The 17,535-nt window shown below is 40.6% G+C and overlaps 1 protein-coding gene across 1 annotated transcript in view; it reads left to right on the plus strand.

The window, feature by feature from the left end:
- The window catches only part of glis1b (GLIS family zinc finger 1b), a 77,517-nt gene that overhangs the window by 43,264 nt on the left and 16,718 nt on the right, over positions 1-17,535 (plus strand). The window contains exons 5-6 of the mRNA XM_080506198.1: positions 11,962-12,123; positions 15,726-15,836. Of these exons, the coding sequence (XP_080362324.1) occupies positions 11,962-12,123; positions 15,726-15,836 (273 nt within the window). The remainder of the gene's footprint in view (positions 1-11,961; positions 12,124-15,725; positions 15,837-17,535) is intronic.

A 17,535-nucleotide genomic window follows, 5' to 3' on the forward strand; every position in this document is an offset into this window, starting at 1 on the left:
CAGCTCCACTGACGTCATCTCTAAAAAGTGACACTTCTGCCCAGAATGCATCGCAAGGCATTATGCTTGACAAGTGATTTGGTATGACCTGAAATCAATCCTGACAGCAATTTTGAGGGTCAGCATGGCCAACGCGAGAGGTTGGTAGAGTCTAGTGAACGTATTGTTAACAAAGTACCCGAATTGAATCTTGTGTTCATTACTACTATAAGTAACCTGTTAACATTGTTTAATCAATATCGGGAAATATAGTAAAATGAGACACTATCACTTCTTAAAATTTGGAAATAATAAATACACCTCAACAAAATAACACATCAAGACAACTTTAGCCATGAGAGTTTGTAATAAATGATGTTTACCTCCTGTTAAATGTGGTCTTAAAAATGAATTTTTAGAGTTTTACATTGTTTAAGTCAAAATTAACATTTTAACCATGTGTTCCGGTGACTATAAAATATAATTTTTTTCATGTTGTTTTTAAAGTATTTAACTTGACTTGGGCTCTTTGTGCAGAATACTAAAGTAATGGGTTGCTCACAGTAATGGCCTAATGAAGCTCAAACTTGAGACTCCACCATTGCTGCCATTGTCTGAAAAGCCCCAATATTTGTTTTATTAATCCAGAAAGATTCAACATTTCAACTGTTTCTGTAATCGTTCGTGGCGGAGATTAATTTAGGATTCCAAAATCATGGTGAATAACCTCTGAGAATTAGTGCTTTGAAGGGGTAATATTTTTAACTGATTATATTAAAATTAAAATGCATCTTTGAAGAAACGTCTGGTATCATATCAGCATTTAAAAACGGAGCCAAATGTCTTCTTTTTTGAAAACAAAAATATGGTCCTTTTCAGTACTGTGAATGTAAATCAGAGCACAACATAATGAACTGAATGTAAGCAGCAGACAATGTTTCCTCACTTCTAAAGAGAATCATTGTTAAAGGGGATTTTGCTTCCTTGTGCTTTAAAAACTTTGTGAGCAGTCGCGTGACTGTCTAGCTTTATTTGATTGGTTACATTTAGAGCCTCATGACCAGATCAAGTGTTTGAATATATATCATTCATAAGCAAAGGCAGCAAGCTGCATCAAGGCCAAAGTACCGGTAACAGTAAAAGTCATGTTTTTTTCTTCAGAATTGTCCTCAAGTGAAAGTAATAATGTATCTTACGTTTAAACTACTCTCACAAGTACAATTCATCCAAACAATCACTGAAGTAAATGGAACATGTGACTACACACATCAGTCTTGAACACACCCCAAACTCTAGCTTTTTTGTTTTTAAAGAGTTTGATCAAGTTTTCCGGGGTCAGCATTCGTGGGACTCAAAAAAGTGAAAGTGAGGAGAGATCCAACAGGAAATGTCAAGGGAAAATTCTGGTTGCGTAGATTGCAGTGAATGCCACATGTAGTATCTCCAAACGATTAGTGCAAATCCACATTACTGCAGTGATTGATAGTGAGAGAGGCTGGCGGAGTTGTAGAGACAGAAACAAAACCAAGAATGTGCTCAGTGGGACAAATGAGGACATGTTACTCAAATGATCCAGTTTCTTAATACCATTTTTTATGGGTGTGTGTGTCCCTGTAGTACTGGCACTACAGGGACTCTTACAATTGAGCTCTGGGATTTGCCTCTTCCCCCTGTCGACTTTTATGTCCCCGTGGGTTTCGTCTCCTGGAAGAAGCTTTCTGCGTAGCTTTTTCTGGTCCATTTTTAAAAACATCTGTTTCACGTTCAATGTGTTCAGCTTCAGCATTGGTTTAACATCAATGTGAAAAGGTTTATGTAGGATTCAAAACCAGATTGGTTTAGTTATTTGTGCAGAGTTACAGAAGAAGTAAGAAGCCTTTAAGTCAAATCATATCCTTTTGTTTTGGCCGCGTTCTCATAACAGCAGTCTTTCACACTGTCACATCTCAGCTGTCACCGAGGCCCCGCTGCCGCTGCATCCCTGTCAAGGAAAAACCAACAAAACATCACTTACTTTTCCTTCAAGACACATGGCGTAGAAATGTAGCTGAGGTCATGCATGAATTCAAGGGCAGTCAGTAAATAAATATTCTATATGGGGGGAAAAATGTTGTAATGCGCTTGCTCCCTAACTGGCAATTTGCGTGAGGCCGGCGAGTAGCAAGATCGTGTTACAGCTAACGTAAATATGTGTCCAATGAGAAATTTGAAGGAAATATTCCATAAATATGAAAATGTTTACGAAGCAATACCCAGCGAATGGCGGGTCCTCGGGCTGGCAGGTTGCTGAATGCATCATAATTGCACAGGAAAGGGGAGTTGTTTCACGCTCAAATTGATGTGTTTTGCTACAAGACAGCAGATATATAAGTGTAGACTGATTTATTGAACACGAAGTAGAGAACAGAGAACTGTATACTGAAATGTGGTCAGCTGATTCATTGAAATGGGAATGAATGGTGATGTGCTCACGAGGAAATAATTGGAGTTGACACGTTGGATGTTGAGCGCAGTCTGATCTGTTGCAACCAGCCATATCCACGCAACTGGAAACTGGACCCTGGAACCCACAGAGAGCAGAAAAGAACACAACCTTGGCACGCGGAGGAGTGAACAAATCAACGGGCACCGTGGCATCACGGTTGCACCACATTTCTTAGACAGCAGCTTTTTACCCAGAGGGCTTTGTGGTCTGGTCGCCCTCCAGGGTGTTGCATAAATGCACTCTCTTCCCCTTCACTCTGCCTGCGCCCTTGGGCTGGTGCCGATCACAAAGCCATTTTGACCTATTGTTTAATTTTGCAGGCATGTTTATTGTCTGAATGTTATCGTGATTTTTGGCATCGTATTTGGGTTTGCAACCTCGATGGGGCTCTGCAATGTCTACTTGTTGTCCTGTCAGAGTTCTAGAGTCGCCAGGGCGAGTTGCAGCGGGCGAGAGCCTTGAGACAGCTGAGTCAACTAGCATTGTGTGGACAGTGAATAGGATGCCAAAACAAGAAGAAAGCCTTGTATTTCTTCAACTATTAAGTCTGTGTGATGCAGGACAATTTCAACTCTGGTGCCAATGATGTCAAGTCACCTCATGAAAGTTTCATGTCAGAAGAAAACAATTAGTATGTTCATTATCACGGATGCAACAGCTGAAGGAATGGTCCTCTCTTGGGAGACCAACCACATCAGTGCTCACTGTGTTTTTGTAGATTTGCTTTTATTTTAATGAGTTTTAATGCATGCACTGACTTTTACTGGGGCAGTACTGAGACCCAGATCCAGAGCCATGAAACACAGCACACAGACAAGTAAAAATATAAAAATCTTGGTTTATTTGTAAAAGTTTGAAAAAAGAAAAAAGACAGGACTTTCAGAAAAAAGGAACAGGAAGCAATTCTACTCAGGTATATCAACAAAGAAATCAACACAAACTGAAACCTAACTAAAACCAAGATGAGTCAAAAAAGAAATTCCGACAAGAACTCAGAACTACCAAAACTATAAAAACACTGGAAGCCACTAAACCCAGTAATTTTGTAAAAAAAAATGAGTATTGAGTTTGCAGAATATAAAACACAAATCTAACCTGAACTAAACTAAACAAATAGACACACACCGAAATGTCGGAAACATGACTGATACTAATCTAGGAAAACAAAACTAATCTTCACTCTGGAGGAGGACAGAGAACTGAACTGCAAGAATAAAACTGGAGAAGACAGAACGCAGCCATTCCATGTCCCGACTCGCTTATATGGTGACTGAATCCAGGATGAATCTCTCCTGCTGTCGATGAAACCAATGGTTCTTCTTTGTCTTAGTTTTTTAATTTGTAGTTGTTAAAAAACATAATTTGGGTAAACCAACCCTCACTGGTCAACTCCACCATAAGGACACTGTCTATTTTGTAGGCAGCTTTCAAATCTGTCAACGTCACCAAAACAAACATAAAGGAATCACTTGTAAAATGAATAAATTAAACCATAATGGAGAAAGACTGGTGACCTGACAAGGGTCCAGACCTGTGCTTGACCTCGCCCATAGAGATTGAGATTGGCTCCAGCACCAGGCTACCCTGCACAGGAAATAAGTGGCATAGCAGATGGATAAATAAGGGAGAAGATGCAAAATCAAACCAAATTGTATGACAGGTTAATAGCAAATAACAGTTGAATCACTTTTACAGTAAAAGTAAAAGTCAAGGTTCACACTGTAGAGCTCATTTTCTGTTAAAGCAGCAGCAGTCAGGTTAAGGTGAACAAAAAACAGGAACAAATAATAAATGATGGTAGAGCTCCAGTGAAAACTTCCAACTTTAAAGCAAAGGCTAATGAGGACATTGTGTTTGAATAGTAATCCAATAAAAGAGTGGCGAAGCACATCAATTAAATGGGGTTATTTCCATTACTAGCGTTTGGTGAATTGTCATCTATCATCTCCAGACACAGCCAACGAAAATGGAAAGATGGTGCACACATCATTGTAGGGCAAGAGGAGCCTATTGGCAGGAGAGGGGGTAAGAGAGTACGGCAGCGAGAGAAAGCGAGAGTGAGAATGGAGGCAGGTGTGAGTGAAAGGTGCTGAATGGATTGAAGCCCGGGTGTCAGAGGACGCAGTGGCTCGTGGGCCCGTCAGACGGGATACTGTATTGACTGCCAGTAACATCAGTCCAGGCGCCGGCTCAGAACACAGATCATGTTTAGGATTTTCATTGCGTAACCCCCAGTCTGTCTTTTTCATGGCAGGTTCAGGTTTCGTGAATGGGTTTATAATTAATGCCATGATGGGTACTAATGGCCGTGGCCCTAAGAAGCTTTGTACTGCACTCTAATTAGCTATTATAAATGGTTGCATTTGCTGTGAGCACAAACACGCTGTCAGAAGACAAAGTGGGATGGCTCTTTCTATGAGCTTTTCTTTGGAGGTTGCCGGATCAAATCCCCGAATCCTTCTGGTATTCTGTCAGTTGGTCGATTATTTTGGAATATTGTTGTAAAGGGATCTGCATTGTACAACAAGAGGAGCTATTTCTCCAAGAGCTAAATGAATCCAGGAGTGTGACAGATTCAGTGTCAGAACATCTTTTCTGCAAACTTCTGTTTCTCGCTGTGAAGGGCTGAACTAGATGCGATCGGAAACATGACCCTGTGTTTGTTATAAATAGTCAGGTTTAAAGTTAGCTCCACATCTGGCTCATATTCTTGCAGTTGAGTGACGAATGTGTCTGTAGGAAAATTATGTCTTGACAGCCAGAGTTTTCGTCCAGAAAGAAAATCAAATATTCTCGGGCAATTTTCAATTTTGCTTGAATTAGGATTTTCTTTTCATTTTATATAATTTTTTTTGCTGGACGAACTCACAATGCACATCCTTCTCCCTGTCAGTGAACGTCAGTGTCAGAGAACATGACCCTATTTTCCTTTTTTCCCCCTCAACCTGATGAACCTGTAAACCCCACGCTTCCCAGTTGGATAGGAAATCACATCTTTGCTCTCTAATCTGATGCAGGTCTGCAGAGTCGGTAGACGTTTGAATGAAGGCCTCTGAATCGCGGCGGGTTAAGTGCTTCCATGAAAGCTTGCCGTGTTGTTGTGCGTCGAGGCTTGCAAGCATGCCAGGCCTCCACCGCAGGAACACGGGTTCAGATCCATCACTGCACTTCCTCCTCAATCTTCAGCAAACATTCAGCAAGAGTGTCTCAACAGCTGGCCTGGCTCATTATGTGAGCAGCCCCATTAAGTCATCATAGGAATGCTTCCTGTTGTGCCATACGCCCGAGTTTTTAATCTGGCCCCAAAACTGTTCGGGCATGAGTGCAAAATGGCTGTTAAGAACAATTTCTTTAGTCATTTACATGACTACTTCCTCCCACCAATTTATCGGCTGAGCTCGAGCTCTGTGTTCTCATTCATTCGCATCTGGACAACACTCCCTCCCTTTCACTCATTTGTATATGCGTATTCATATCTCACACATGATACTTGACCCAGTGCACAAATTAAGTGCTTCAAAGAGATGCGAATCCAACATGTACAAATTAATTTTCTGTTCTTTATAAAGCTTTATTTATTTTATTTTTTTGAAGAGTCCAACGCTATCTTTGATTCTAATTAAAGCCGTATACGCGCCAGATGAGGCTGGCTGCTAAAAGGGTTCCGATATGTGGTGGAAATGATATGTGTAAACTATGTAATGTGAATGTTTTAGCCAAGCTGTGTTTAATTTTGTATCCTGACGAAGTGCATGAGAAACCTGCCTCTCTTTAGCTGTCTCGTTGAATCATATGGATATAATTTCATCCATTTACGTTTTTCTACTCTTTGCTGTGGTTGCCACAGGGCATTTGGAAGCAGGCAGATTAAATGCACATGTTCCTCTCATCCGCAGCCGGGGCACTCTGCTCCACACCCTCCCCTCCGAACAGATCCTGAAGTGTTGGTGGTTTTCCTCATTGGTCCGGGCAGAGAAAGACACCTTGTGATAAACTGACCTTATCCCCTCTTTTTCATACTTAAAATATTATACACGCTGCTTTTGAGCATCTGCAGTTTATAATGTGTTTAATTTGGCGGTGTTTTCATCTGTTACTTGCATTATTTTGCCCTTCATCTTGTACGTGAGCCTCTGCAGTAAAAAAAAAAAAAAAAGTCTCGATATGTCAGGTAAAACTAATTAAAGCAGTAAAAGAGGTTGTGACTTGTATGCTCTCAGGACCATTTTCTTTTATGGGAGGCCCTCTGAATATGAGTAATAGTGAATTTCATGCTAGTTAGCAGGCAAACAGTTGGGTATAAGCTCTCGATCATTAGTCAGGGTCCTGAGCAACAATTACTGCCCAGGGCCAGAGAGATTTTAGTTGGAGATATCAAAGCTTTCCTTCTCATCAGCCCCAGAAAAGCTAGATTGTTAGCAGAGAAAATCCTGGAGCTTATTCTCAGGGAGGAAGAAATAACTCCTCTAGGTGATGACCTTGGCTGCAAGGACCAGTCAGATATTATTTTTCAAGAGGAGCCCCTCTGCATTAGTTTGGATTCTCTCTGCATTTCTCTCCTTAAACCATTCATTAAGGTTTTTAATCAGATTCCTGCTATGCATGTCAGCAGCCATACTTCCTCCTGCGCCGCTCCATAATGGCTGGTTTGTTCCCATCATCCGCGGCTCCGGCAGGTTGCTAATGAGCCGCCGCCGCGTGCGAGTGGAGTCTCACACTGGTGCCTTTTAGCTCTGACACTGTTTGGCCTTTTCACTGCCAGTCAGGAGTCATTTCCCATGAAGGCCTCAGGCGAGACGCACCTCCACCGGCACTGCACACCGGGCCTATAATCTGTCTGCTGTGATCAGCTACCTGTCCACCCTTTCAACCCGCCCTCACCCCCTTCAGCCACGTCAGGACCCCGCTGTCATCCTCAATGTTTACAGAGTCGCTGAGACCCGCCCCCTCACCGCCACTCGAGGGTGAGATGGTGTCAAACGGGGCTCAGATCCCTTCGCGCTGCCAGCGCAGTGACCCTTCTGTGGCGATCTGCAGGTTTGCAGCAAAACTAAACATGTTTAAAGCAATCAGTGTGATTAGCGCTGGCTAAAGTGTTTTTGTTTGGTAATATCAAAATTGAAGTCGATGCTGTGCTGCAAAGCTCAGCTACCACACTTCTCTATGTTTATGCCACTTTTACCGATTTGCTGAAAGAGAGGGGATTGATACCTTTTCTTCACCAAGGGAGGATTTTTATCTCCCCCACATAGTGATTAAAGTTAATTCATTAGCAGCCCAAATGAACATTAATGTCCTTTAAAATCTAAAGTATAAGGAATGTAGTCACTCCTCATACATTTCATGTGAAATTCACTTGACTGACTTCAAAAGGTACTTTCACGCTGCACAATGTGTGTTTCACGCCAGTAATACATTTTTGTTGATGTCTGGAGTTTTCTTCAATAGAACAATAGAATTTACATTATTTGATTTTACTTTTGATCACTTGTTGATTTGATGACATTTCATTTCTGCCGTGCCCTGAAGCACCTGCCATCTGCTTTTATCACAAATAGTACCACAAAATGGTAAATGGTCTAGATTTATATAGCGCCTTCTAACCACACTGAGTGCAGTCCCAAAGCGCTTTACATATCGCTAGTCGACCACTGGGAGCAATTTAGGGTTCAGTGTCTTGCCCAAGGACACTTCGACACATAGACCAGTGTAGACTGAGATCGAACCTCCGACCTCTCACTCCGAAGACGACCACTCTACCACCTGAGCCACGGTCGCCCACAAAGCTGAGCTTTCCCAACTATATACAGTATATTATAACCAACTTGTGACTGTAGGACCTCCCAAAACTTACCATATGCTTCTTAATGTGCATATATTATTTTAAAAGTGTTACATTTCACAATGTTTTTAAGTTGGACAAATTTAGGAGGAAGAAAAACACACAAAGACATATGATTTCTGTCACTTCATTTGATGGAAATGACACCATTTTTGGCCAAAAGAACACAGTTACATCCAACTAGCAAGAGTTGTATATTTTATTTGAACAGCGCTGTATGCTCAAAGTATCCAAAATGGGGTTAACAGCTACTGAACTGAAAGAAGTCATTTAAACCAGCAGATTGGCCACACTTAAACTTCTTACTTTAGCATCAAATTGTTCATGCTGGGCTTCTGGGTAATGTCCATGTCTAGAGGTGGCAGTGCCTATTGGTTTCCCAGCAGGCGGGAAAACCTCATACTCAGACCATCTACGTGCGAGTCCCCGCTCCCAGAGTAATAATATGCTCTACACGGTTAACACGCTTTCCTCCATGGAGCCCTTACTATAATTCAGCCACAAATTTGTATTGCGGAAAAGAAAGCAATGAAAGAGTGATTATTCTCTTATACATAAATACACAGGTTTGGCACATCAATAATAGCCATGTTTGTTTTCCAAACTCAAAAGCTCGGCGCCGTATTTCAGCAGTCAGCATGGACCGTGTCTGTCATGACTGGTACAGTAGTGTGGATGTTTCTCCTGATTTTTTTTATTAAACTTTCCCACCACTGCTGCTGCTGCTTCTGCTGTCCTCGTTTCCATCCAAAACATTTGACTGGCATGGCTCAGGAATAATATATTTCCGCCGCGTAGTAATACGTGAGTTCTCAAAGACATTTTCCATGGTTTGTACGCTGAACCCTTCGCAGCCTGTGTCTGTGTAATGTTGAGGACTTCTGAGCGATAGTTTTTCCTTTTCCTGAATTTTCGTCCTCTGAGCCTGAAGTTTGTGTTTCAAGCATTTCAGATGTGATCATGTTGCACATGTACGCTATAGCTTACCGTTATCTAATCGTTAATCTTAAGATGGATTGATATTATACTGACACTCTGGACAGAGGACTGTCCAACCTCAGCACTTTTCAAGTACAAACAACGATCAGTCCAAACTTTATGATCACTGACAGGCGGAATAAATGACGGTTACCTTTTTATCATGGCACCTGTTAGTGGGTGAGATTATATTAGGCTGCAAGTTAACATTTTGTCTAGAAAGTTGGTGCATTTGAAGCAGAACATATGCATAAAGTGTCAAGTGAACTTGACAAGGACCAATTTGTGGTGGTGGGTTGGATCAGACTCCATAACTGCAGCTCTTGTGTGGTGTTTCCAGTCTGTGATGGTCAGTATCTATAAAAATGGTCCACGCAAGGACAAATGGTGAACTGCAGACAGGTTCAAGTATGGCCAAAGCTCAGTGATGCAGGAGGGTAGTAAAGGCTGCCCCTTGTGGTTTCTTCAAATAGACAAGCTACTGTTGCTTAAACTGCTGCAGGAGTGAATGTTGACAGCAACAGGATGGATCTTCTGGGCCTCACAGGTCTTAATGTTGTGGCTGGTTGTGTAAAGGTGACACTTTTTTTTTTGTCAGGATATTGAGCATCACTCATTTCAAGTGCTAAAATGAGAGGATTGTTTAAAACAGAAATACCTGAATTCCCTTAATAAAATATTTAATAATTGAAATAATTACCGGTGTATATAATAACTGTGTTGCTACTTTAATCCATTTTTTGTCATTGAGGCACAAACTTGCATCCTGCTTCTGCTTTTTATATGTGTGTATTATTTCAATTGCATTTCTCATATAGCAGTTGTGTTTGTTATATTTTTTTCTGGTTAAAACTGGTAAATTCAGTATAAATTCTGCCATGGATGAATCTGCATCACAGAATCTTTATGTCCCTATGTTATGTTTGCTGGATTGTGATGTTTTTCTGTCCACATTACTGCTACGAATCACGTGTACCAGCAGCTTATGGAAATGTTGGCACTTTGTTGGTGAAGACAAGTCAGACATTGACGAAAGCTCTCTCTGCCTGATCATTACGAAAGGACACTGTTGTCTCCCAACTCATCTGCTCAAAGGTCTTACAATCTTCATGAGGAGGGGTGCGTTGTGTCACCATAATTGAGGAGATTAAAACTCTGTTAGTGAGCCACACAGACCCACAGATCAGCGTGGTCACCCAAAACGGCTCGACCATGCCGGGCTTAGGTTTCGCCTATATTAAATGGAGCCTCAGTGAATAGAAGGCCCAGCCGGTGCTGCATGAGTGAATGAAGGAGGCCATGGATGAGCATTGAGCCTAAAGGTAGCTGAGGGCCCATTAGAAGAATGGTGTCACTCTCTCCTTAGCCGTAACCTGACCTGTTGTCAGCGGGCTTCACTAAAGGTCAGAGGACAATGGACGGGTGGAGACTGCAGCGTGCCTGCAACAGGGTCAACAGGAAATTTGTGTTGTTTTTTTTCTGAAATCTGCTTCACTCTGGTTTTAAGTTACACTCAAGCGTGGAGAACCTGGAATTTTCAGACAAAATATTGCTGGAATTTTAAAGATAACATTATAGGTTTAGTCATTCTTTGACCAGGGTGTAATTTTTTTCCCCAATTATAATTAATAAAACCATCAAAGGGTGAAGAAATGGAAAATAAATGAAGCTGCACAATAGAAGAACACTAACACACTTCTATTGTACTCGGTGAAATTTAGAGCTGCTAATTAAGCTCAAAGACATGTTTTTAGTGTATAGGAAAAGTACACACCGAAAACCCACATACAGAGAGAACCTTGAACCTTGCCAAGTCCACACAGAAAGGCCCTAAAATGTCATCTACACTTGAACATGGGGAAATCTCACTGTGAGGTGAGGCTGCTATCCACAGCAAACAAAGTGAAGTCCAAATGACATTTTTAATGTATATTTTAACATTATGTCACCAGTTCTGTTGAGAAAAAATTACCTTAATTTTGGAAAAATAATAAAACAAATTCCAAAAATGTACTGTGTTTGTAGCCTGTTAATGGCCATTGTGACTCTTTACAAACAGTCTCGGGTGGGGGTCTTGATGAGGGCTGCCTCGTCTGCTCGTCGGCCATGATTGCTGCTTAAGAGCAGAGGCGGATATGCGAGAACCCTCATGAATCATTGACATGTTAACAAATCTGTGGTGCTCATTGGCTGAGTGGTTGGGATCAAATGAGCCAAGCTGGGTCAGATATGAGCTTGTTTACAGTCACTGTCACTTGTCAGTCTAATGCACTATAGACAACAGAAACACTTATCTCATGCTATGCATTACAGCTCATCCGCCGCAGCCGTACGGCACACTCCAGTTTCCCCTGCAATTTAACCGGTAGCCTTGAGGGCAGGTGTGCTCTCATGCAGGCTGTTCTTCGAGTCGGCATTTTCAATGAAGTCTCTCGAATTGGCAGTGTAATTCAAGAGTCACAGCAACAACAACAAAAAAATGTACACAACTATACCACCCATGTTCTTAAGTATTTCTTTTTCAATAGCCAACCCACATTGTACCCAAATTTGCCAGCTTTACACTGATTGATTTATTTTCTTCTGACCCTGTGTGGTCCTCGTGCATACCTGCCTCAGTGCGGTTGGTTGTCTTTGTGACTGTATTCTCATGCGTGCCGTTTTCTCCCGTCTGCAGTTCGAGGGCTGCAACAAAGCGTTTTCCCGTCTGGAAAACCTGAAGATCCACCTGAGGAGCCACACTGGAGAGAAGCCGTACCTGTGCCAGCACCCTGGCTGCCAGAAAGCTTTCAGCAACTCCAGCGACCGAGCCAAGCACCAGCGCACTCACCTGGACACGGTCAGAGTCAAAGTCTCCGATCTCGCTTTTTCACTGTGTTTCACCAGACTGGATTGCCGTCTAACTTCTCCCCAGACAGCAGTTAAAAAGAAAAAAACTGTGGGTGGTCAGTGTGTTGTAGCATAAAACGTCAAACTATATATGTGACATACGGGCTACATTTACTGCCCCATAAATTTAGTTTGAGGTTAAATTGTATGAAAATTTCAAATTACTTGTAGAGTATCTTGAAATGAAAGTGTGTGTGTGTGTGTGTGTGTGTGTGTGTGTGTGTGTGTGTGTGTGTGTGTGTGTGTGTGTGTGTGTGTGTGTGTGTGTGTGTGTGTGTGTGTGTGTGTGTGTGTGTGTGTGTGTGTGTGTGTGTGTGTGTGTGTGAGGTTGCGTCTTGGGTGTATGCTTATACTCTACCCCTCCTTTGCTTTTATAACGTTCAAAACCGTGTTGTCGTCCAAGCCTCCGCACCTATTTCCATGTCTTGACAGTGTTACACTGTAATTCACCGTCAGTCACTCGGCAATCTCCCGCTCCCGACTCTCACGGTGACACGCCACAGATCATTAAACGATCACCGCCATTAGACCAAGTCACAGCATAATGGACTTGGACCGGGGCTGCGAGCGCAGACAGAGCTTCGCCTGTTTCTGTGACCTGCAGCGACAGAAAGGAAAGGTTGAGTCAGCCATCACTGCTACTCGTCATGTCTCAGTAGCTCCACCAATTTACCACCCACTTTATCACCATCCAGATGCCAAAACAGTTACGGAGTAAATAGGTTGTTTAGCTCAAATTATATACTTGGAATATTTGCTTTTCTCTGCCTTTTAAGGGATCTTTTCACTTCTCTCCTCCACATTAAAGAATATTTCCTACTTGTTGTCAATCTCGTCAACCTCAACATATTTCAACAATGGTATTAGATACCTGAATAATCAATTTATAGTGTTTATTAACTGGATTTAACTGCTAGTCTAATAGTTTTATTTTATCACTCACTCATTTTCCATCAAATTGAGTGTCATGGGTGTTTTTGTACAAAGTTCCAATATGTTACAGCTTTACAATTATTCAAGGAATACAGCCTCATTTAAAATTCCACTGAAAGATAAAAACAAAAATAAGGAATGAGCAAACTTTGTTTCCCAGACAAGACAGACACATTCACTTTGTAACTCTCTCAACAAGAAATAACCCTCTGAAAAAAGAAAAATATCTGAAAAATGTAGTTGTTGAATGTTTAACAATGAGCAGTCGTTTATTCCCTAAAGGCTATTACATGAGACTTATAACTGAGGTTTTACTGTCTTTTCTTCATTTCTTCCATTACCTTCTGTCATCATGGTGGACTCAGACTTTCCCACACAAAAACATTAGGGGGGAAAGAACAGCTTTTTGTATTGTATAGTCCTTTGCTCACCAAGTGAACAGTTACAATTATTAGAATGCATGAAAGAAAAAACAATGGTGGTGATCATTGAGATAAACAGATAAACATAATCTCTGAGCATTAAAAAATAAACAGTCAGTCCTATTTCCAGTTGGTGCACATGATTAATACATTTATCTTCAAAATATAAAACAGTTATGCATGTGCACTGTACACAGAGATTCTACAGCAAGTTTTCTATTTTTAAATATACATCCAATAGTTATAATAACATGTATTTAGTGCACATTTTTATAACGATCGAACCCTTTTATACAGGAGTGGAAAAGCCTATATAGAGGATGTATACATATGATATTTAGTATATTCTTGTGAAATATAATGACGTTTGTGTGATTATGGTCCATTTTACCCACAAGACAAGACATTTAATAGTTAATTGACATATTATGGTATATCATCATACATAGTTCAAATATTGAAGTAATGTTAAACAACACTTAAGGGTGAAAACCCAAAACTTTTTTTTTTTTTTACACAAATATTTATTGGTATAATTTCCAAAACGTTGTACCACACACAACATTAAAGATTGTATATATCAGTTTTACTTTATTTAGAATCACTTTAGCGAATTCATAAAACATATCTTTACTATTTTTCCTCAATGGGATTTGATTAGTGAGAATATATACAATAAAAAAGTAATAACATGAAGCAGATACACTATAACAGTATTTTCAGAACATTTATGTCAGTTGATCAAATAGAAGAGAATAGAATAGAATAATTCTATATTATTGCTAATATCATAAAAGCAACTGCAGTGACAGCAATAAAAAACACCAAAGAGTAAAATACAAAACCGTGAAGATGGTATAATATTAAGGTATCATATATTAAAAAGCAAGACTAGGAGGAACAAATAAAAGTGTATTTTGTCTCATATTCCTGCATTGCCCAACCACCTGGACTTTTACAACATGTGATAGTAAATCACTCACAATTTCAGAAATGTGAATGTAAAACTGCTCTATTTGTTTTGGGATTTGCCTCCACCACCCACACTTTTCCACATTAGGCTAAATGATACAGCTAATCTGGGACCCTCAACGCTTACGGCTTCACATTAACACCCTGCTCAGGGCTGAGCTGTGCCCGCCCAGTCGGCGACTCTGCCAGAACCACTTTGAGGGAAATCGTTCTCAAGCTTTAATGATATTTATCCTACACAGAAGTTACGCTTGATTTTTTGGGGGCTGCTTGGCAAAACAAACATGGCGTGGATGAGTGGCACTGTTAGGGCCCTGGAATAACAAATGGTTGATTTAGACAGAACGCCGAGGCACAGAGGCAGCGCTAATAAAGACGTATATCCCCTTACACTTTAATGGCCTGCTTGTATGCTTAATGAAAAAAGCATCTGACAGGAACAAAATCATCAATAACTGAATAAATGAGCTGCTTGTGAAAAAATTTTTAATTGCATATATGTTTAAAAACATGTATGACTGAGAAATATCATACATGTACATTGCTTTACAATTTCTTTTCGACTAATTCTCCCTCTCCCTCTTCACAACCTGCATGTTGGCACAATTAATAATCCTGTACAACACAAACCCTTTTAATTTCCAGATCCCTTGAAAATCCCATCACACATCTATTGCACGGTTTGAAGCATTCCCCATCCAAACACATCCTATTATATTTATGTATCAGTATTTCTTCAACTTTTTGTAATCTATTAGTCATGCAGTAATGGTGTTGTCTCCTTGGAAGAAAGTTGTTTTTTTCAAATATCACAGTGACAAAGGAAAGAGTGGGGAAGCTGTAGATGCAGCTGCAAGTATCACACAAGAAAGTCCAGTGAACTTCAAATTATTAAAACTGAATCTTATTATGGCTGATATTGTTTATTATTTACAACAACTGTCTGATTGTCTTTTCTTTCCATCCTTTTTCTGCTCTTCCTTTTTCTTGACATTACGTGTCTTTCTCAGCTGACAGGTAGGACTTTAACTTTACCTTTACATTGGCGACTTTCGTATTTCAACTTTGCCCTTCACATTGCTATCCCATGTTAGTTTGGAGTTTTAGTGTTGTTTTAAAAAAAATTTTTTTTTAACCATGTCCTTATTCTTATTACATTGAAGTCAATTAGAATTCAAGTAGCCGTCAAAAGAACTGACATGAAATATTTTCTCTCTGCTCACAGAAACCATATGCATGTCAGATCTCTGGCTGCACGAAGCGTTACACGGATCCAAGCTCCTTACGTAAACATGTCAAAATCCACTCGGCCAAAGAGCAACAGGTGCGTCGAAAGGTAAGCGAGTCAAAGCTGGACTGGACGAACAAAGCAAATATGCATTCCCCAGGGATGCCATAGGGATATTTTGCCAAAAAAGGTACCATGTCTCACTTGTGTTACCACACAATTTAAACAAAAGAAAAGCCCTGAAGGTTAATTGCAGTTAATTTTTAATTTTCCAACCCAGTGCAAGAACATCCGTCACGGTTTTTCTTACATATATACGGGAAAAAAAATCTATTACTGTGTTGACAACGACCCTGCTCTGGAGCAACTACTGTTCGTCTTCTTGGATGTCGGCTCCAGGATGATGTTAATTGAGTGCATATACGATAAGACGACAAGTTTTACAAACAGATCACATTGTGTAATCAGTCCTGCTCTGATGCACATTATCCACAGATCACTCCAGTTGGTTTAATTGAGGGATTTTGATGCTGGGAGGTGGGTAGAGGAGTGTCTTTTGAAAATGGTTTCCCCAACAATAGATCAGCTTTGACCACATTTCATCATGTTCATGGTCAAAAGCCCATTCTTTCCCTGACTGGAAGCGGGTAAATAACTGAGAGAAAGGGCTCATTGTTGTGGAAAGGGCTGGATAGTGGCAGGCTGGATGATGTGTTCCTTTGCTGAGCATCGTAAAGGGAAACACATGTGTTCTTGTAGCATTGTTAATAAGCTGTAGTGTGGAATACCCCCGTGGCCAGATGTTATGGACAAATGTCAAACAAACGTTCTTACTCCACTCTTGGTTTAGGCTCAGAATAGAAAAAAGAAAAAAAACACTGTTAGTGTCACTGTGAAGAAAATAAAGTCCCGCTTACATGTGACGAGTGCTTTTCGGGGCACTCTCAAGGATCCCCTCAAGGACAAGCACATACTCGTTTACAGATATACAGAATCTCTGTGTGAAATCAAAACTTGGACAATTCTGGCTGTTAAACTGTTAAGTCAAACCATGCCGAGTTAAATCACTTAGGATTTAAATGGTCAGATAGGCAGCGGATCTTAAAAGAAGCAAGTCACAGATAAAATGATCCCTTCACTTGGCTCAGTTGTTGTTGATGAACTGTGCGGGAATAATCAGAGGGTAGAGCAGATGTCATTATGATACAGTGCAACTGAGAAAAGTTTCCACCCACAGTCCCACAACAAAATCAAAATCTGGAACAGGGTTTTATGGAATAACTAAGATTGGATTTGTAGATTGAAGGATGGGCAGAATACATAAAGTAATAAGCTTGTGGAGTGGATGACGCTGTTGCAGTGGCGTGTAAACTCAATACTGTACATGTACAGATACAGTTCAAATGACTGCCAAGTTATGTGAATGTAATATATGGACGTTTGCGGCTGTGCATGCCTGCATGCATGGGTGTACGCCACAAGAATATTAATTGGGGACGATATGCACAAATGCATGATTGTACGTACGAGGTACAGCTGAGACACATGGAGGGCAAAGCAGCATGACACTTGAGGGCAGACATCTAACACACAGCAGACAGGCAATTAATGTAGATATTGACATGGACATAGCCACAACAACAGACATTGTGCATAGGAAAATTCTAAAAATTCTTTAGATTTGATTAACTGCACTGTTTAAGTAGGACCGCAAAGGTTTAATTTGTTTTGCCAATAAACAAATGATCGTTTGAGGCTCCTGTAAGCAGAACATCCACACCTCTATTGATTTTCTATATACCTATTT

This window comes from Blennius ocellaris (genome assembly GCF_963422515.1).
Source record: "Blennius ocellaris genome assembly, chromosome: 12".
Classification (NCBI taxonomy): domain Eukaryota; kingdom Metazoa; phylum Chordata; class Actinopteri; order Blenniiformes; family Blenniidae; genus Blennius; species Blennius ocellaris.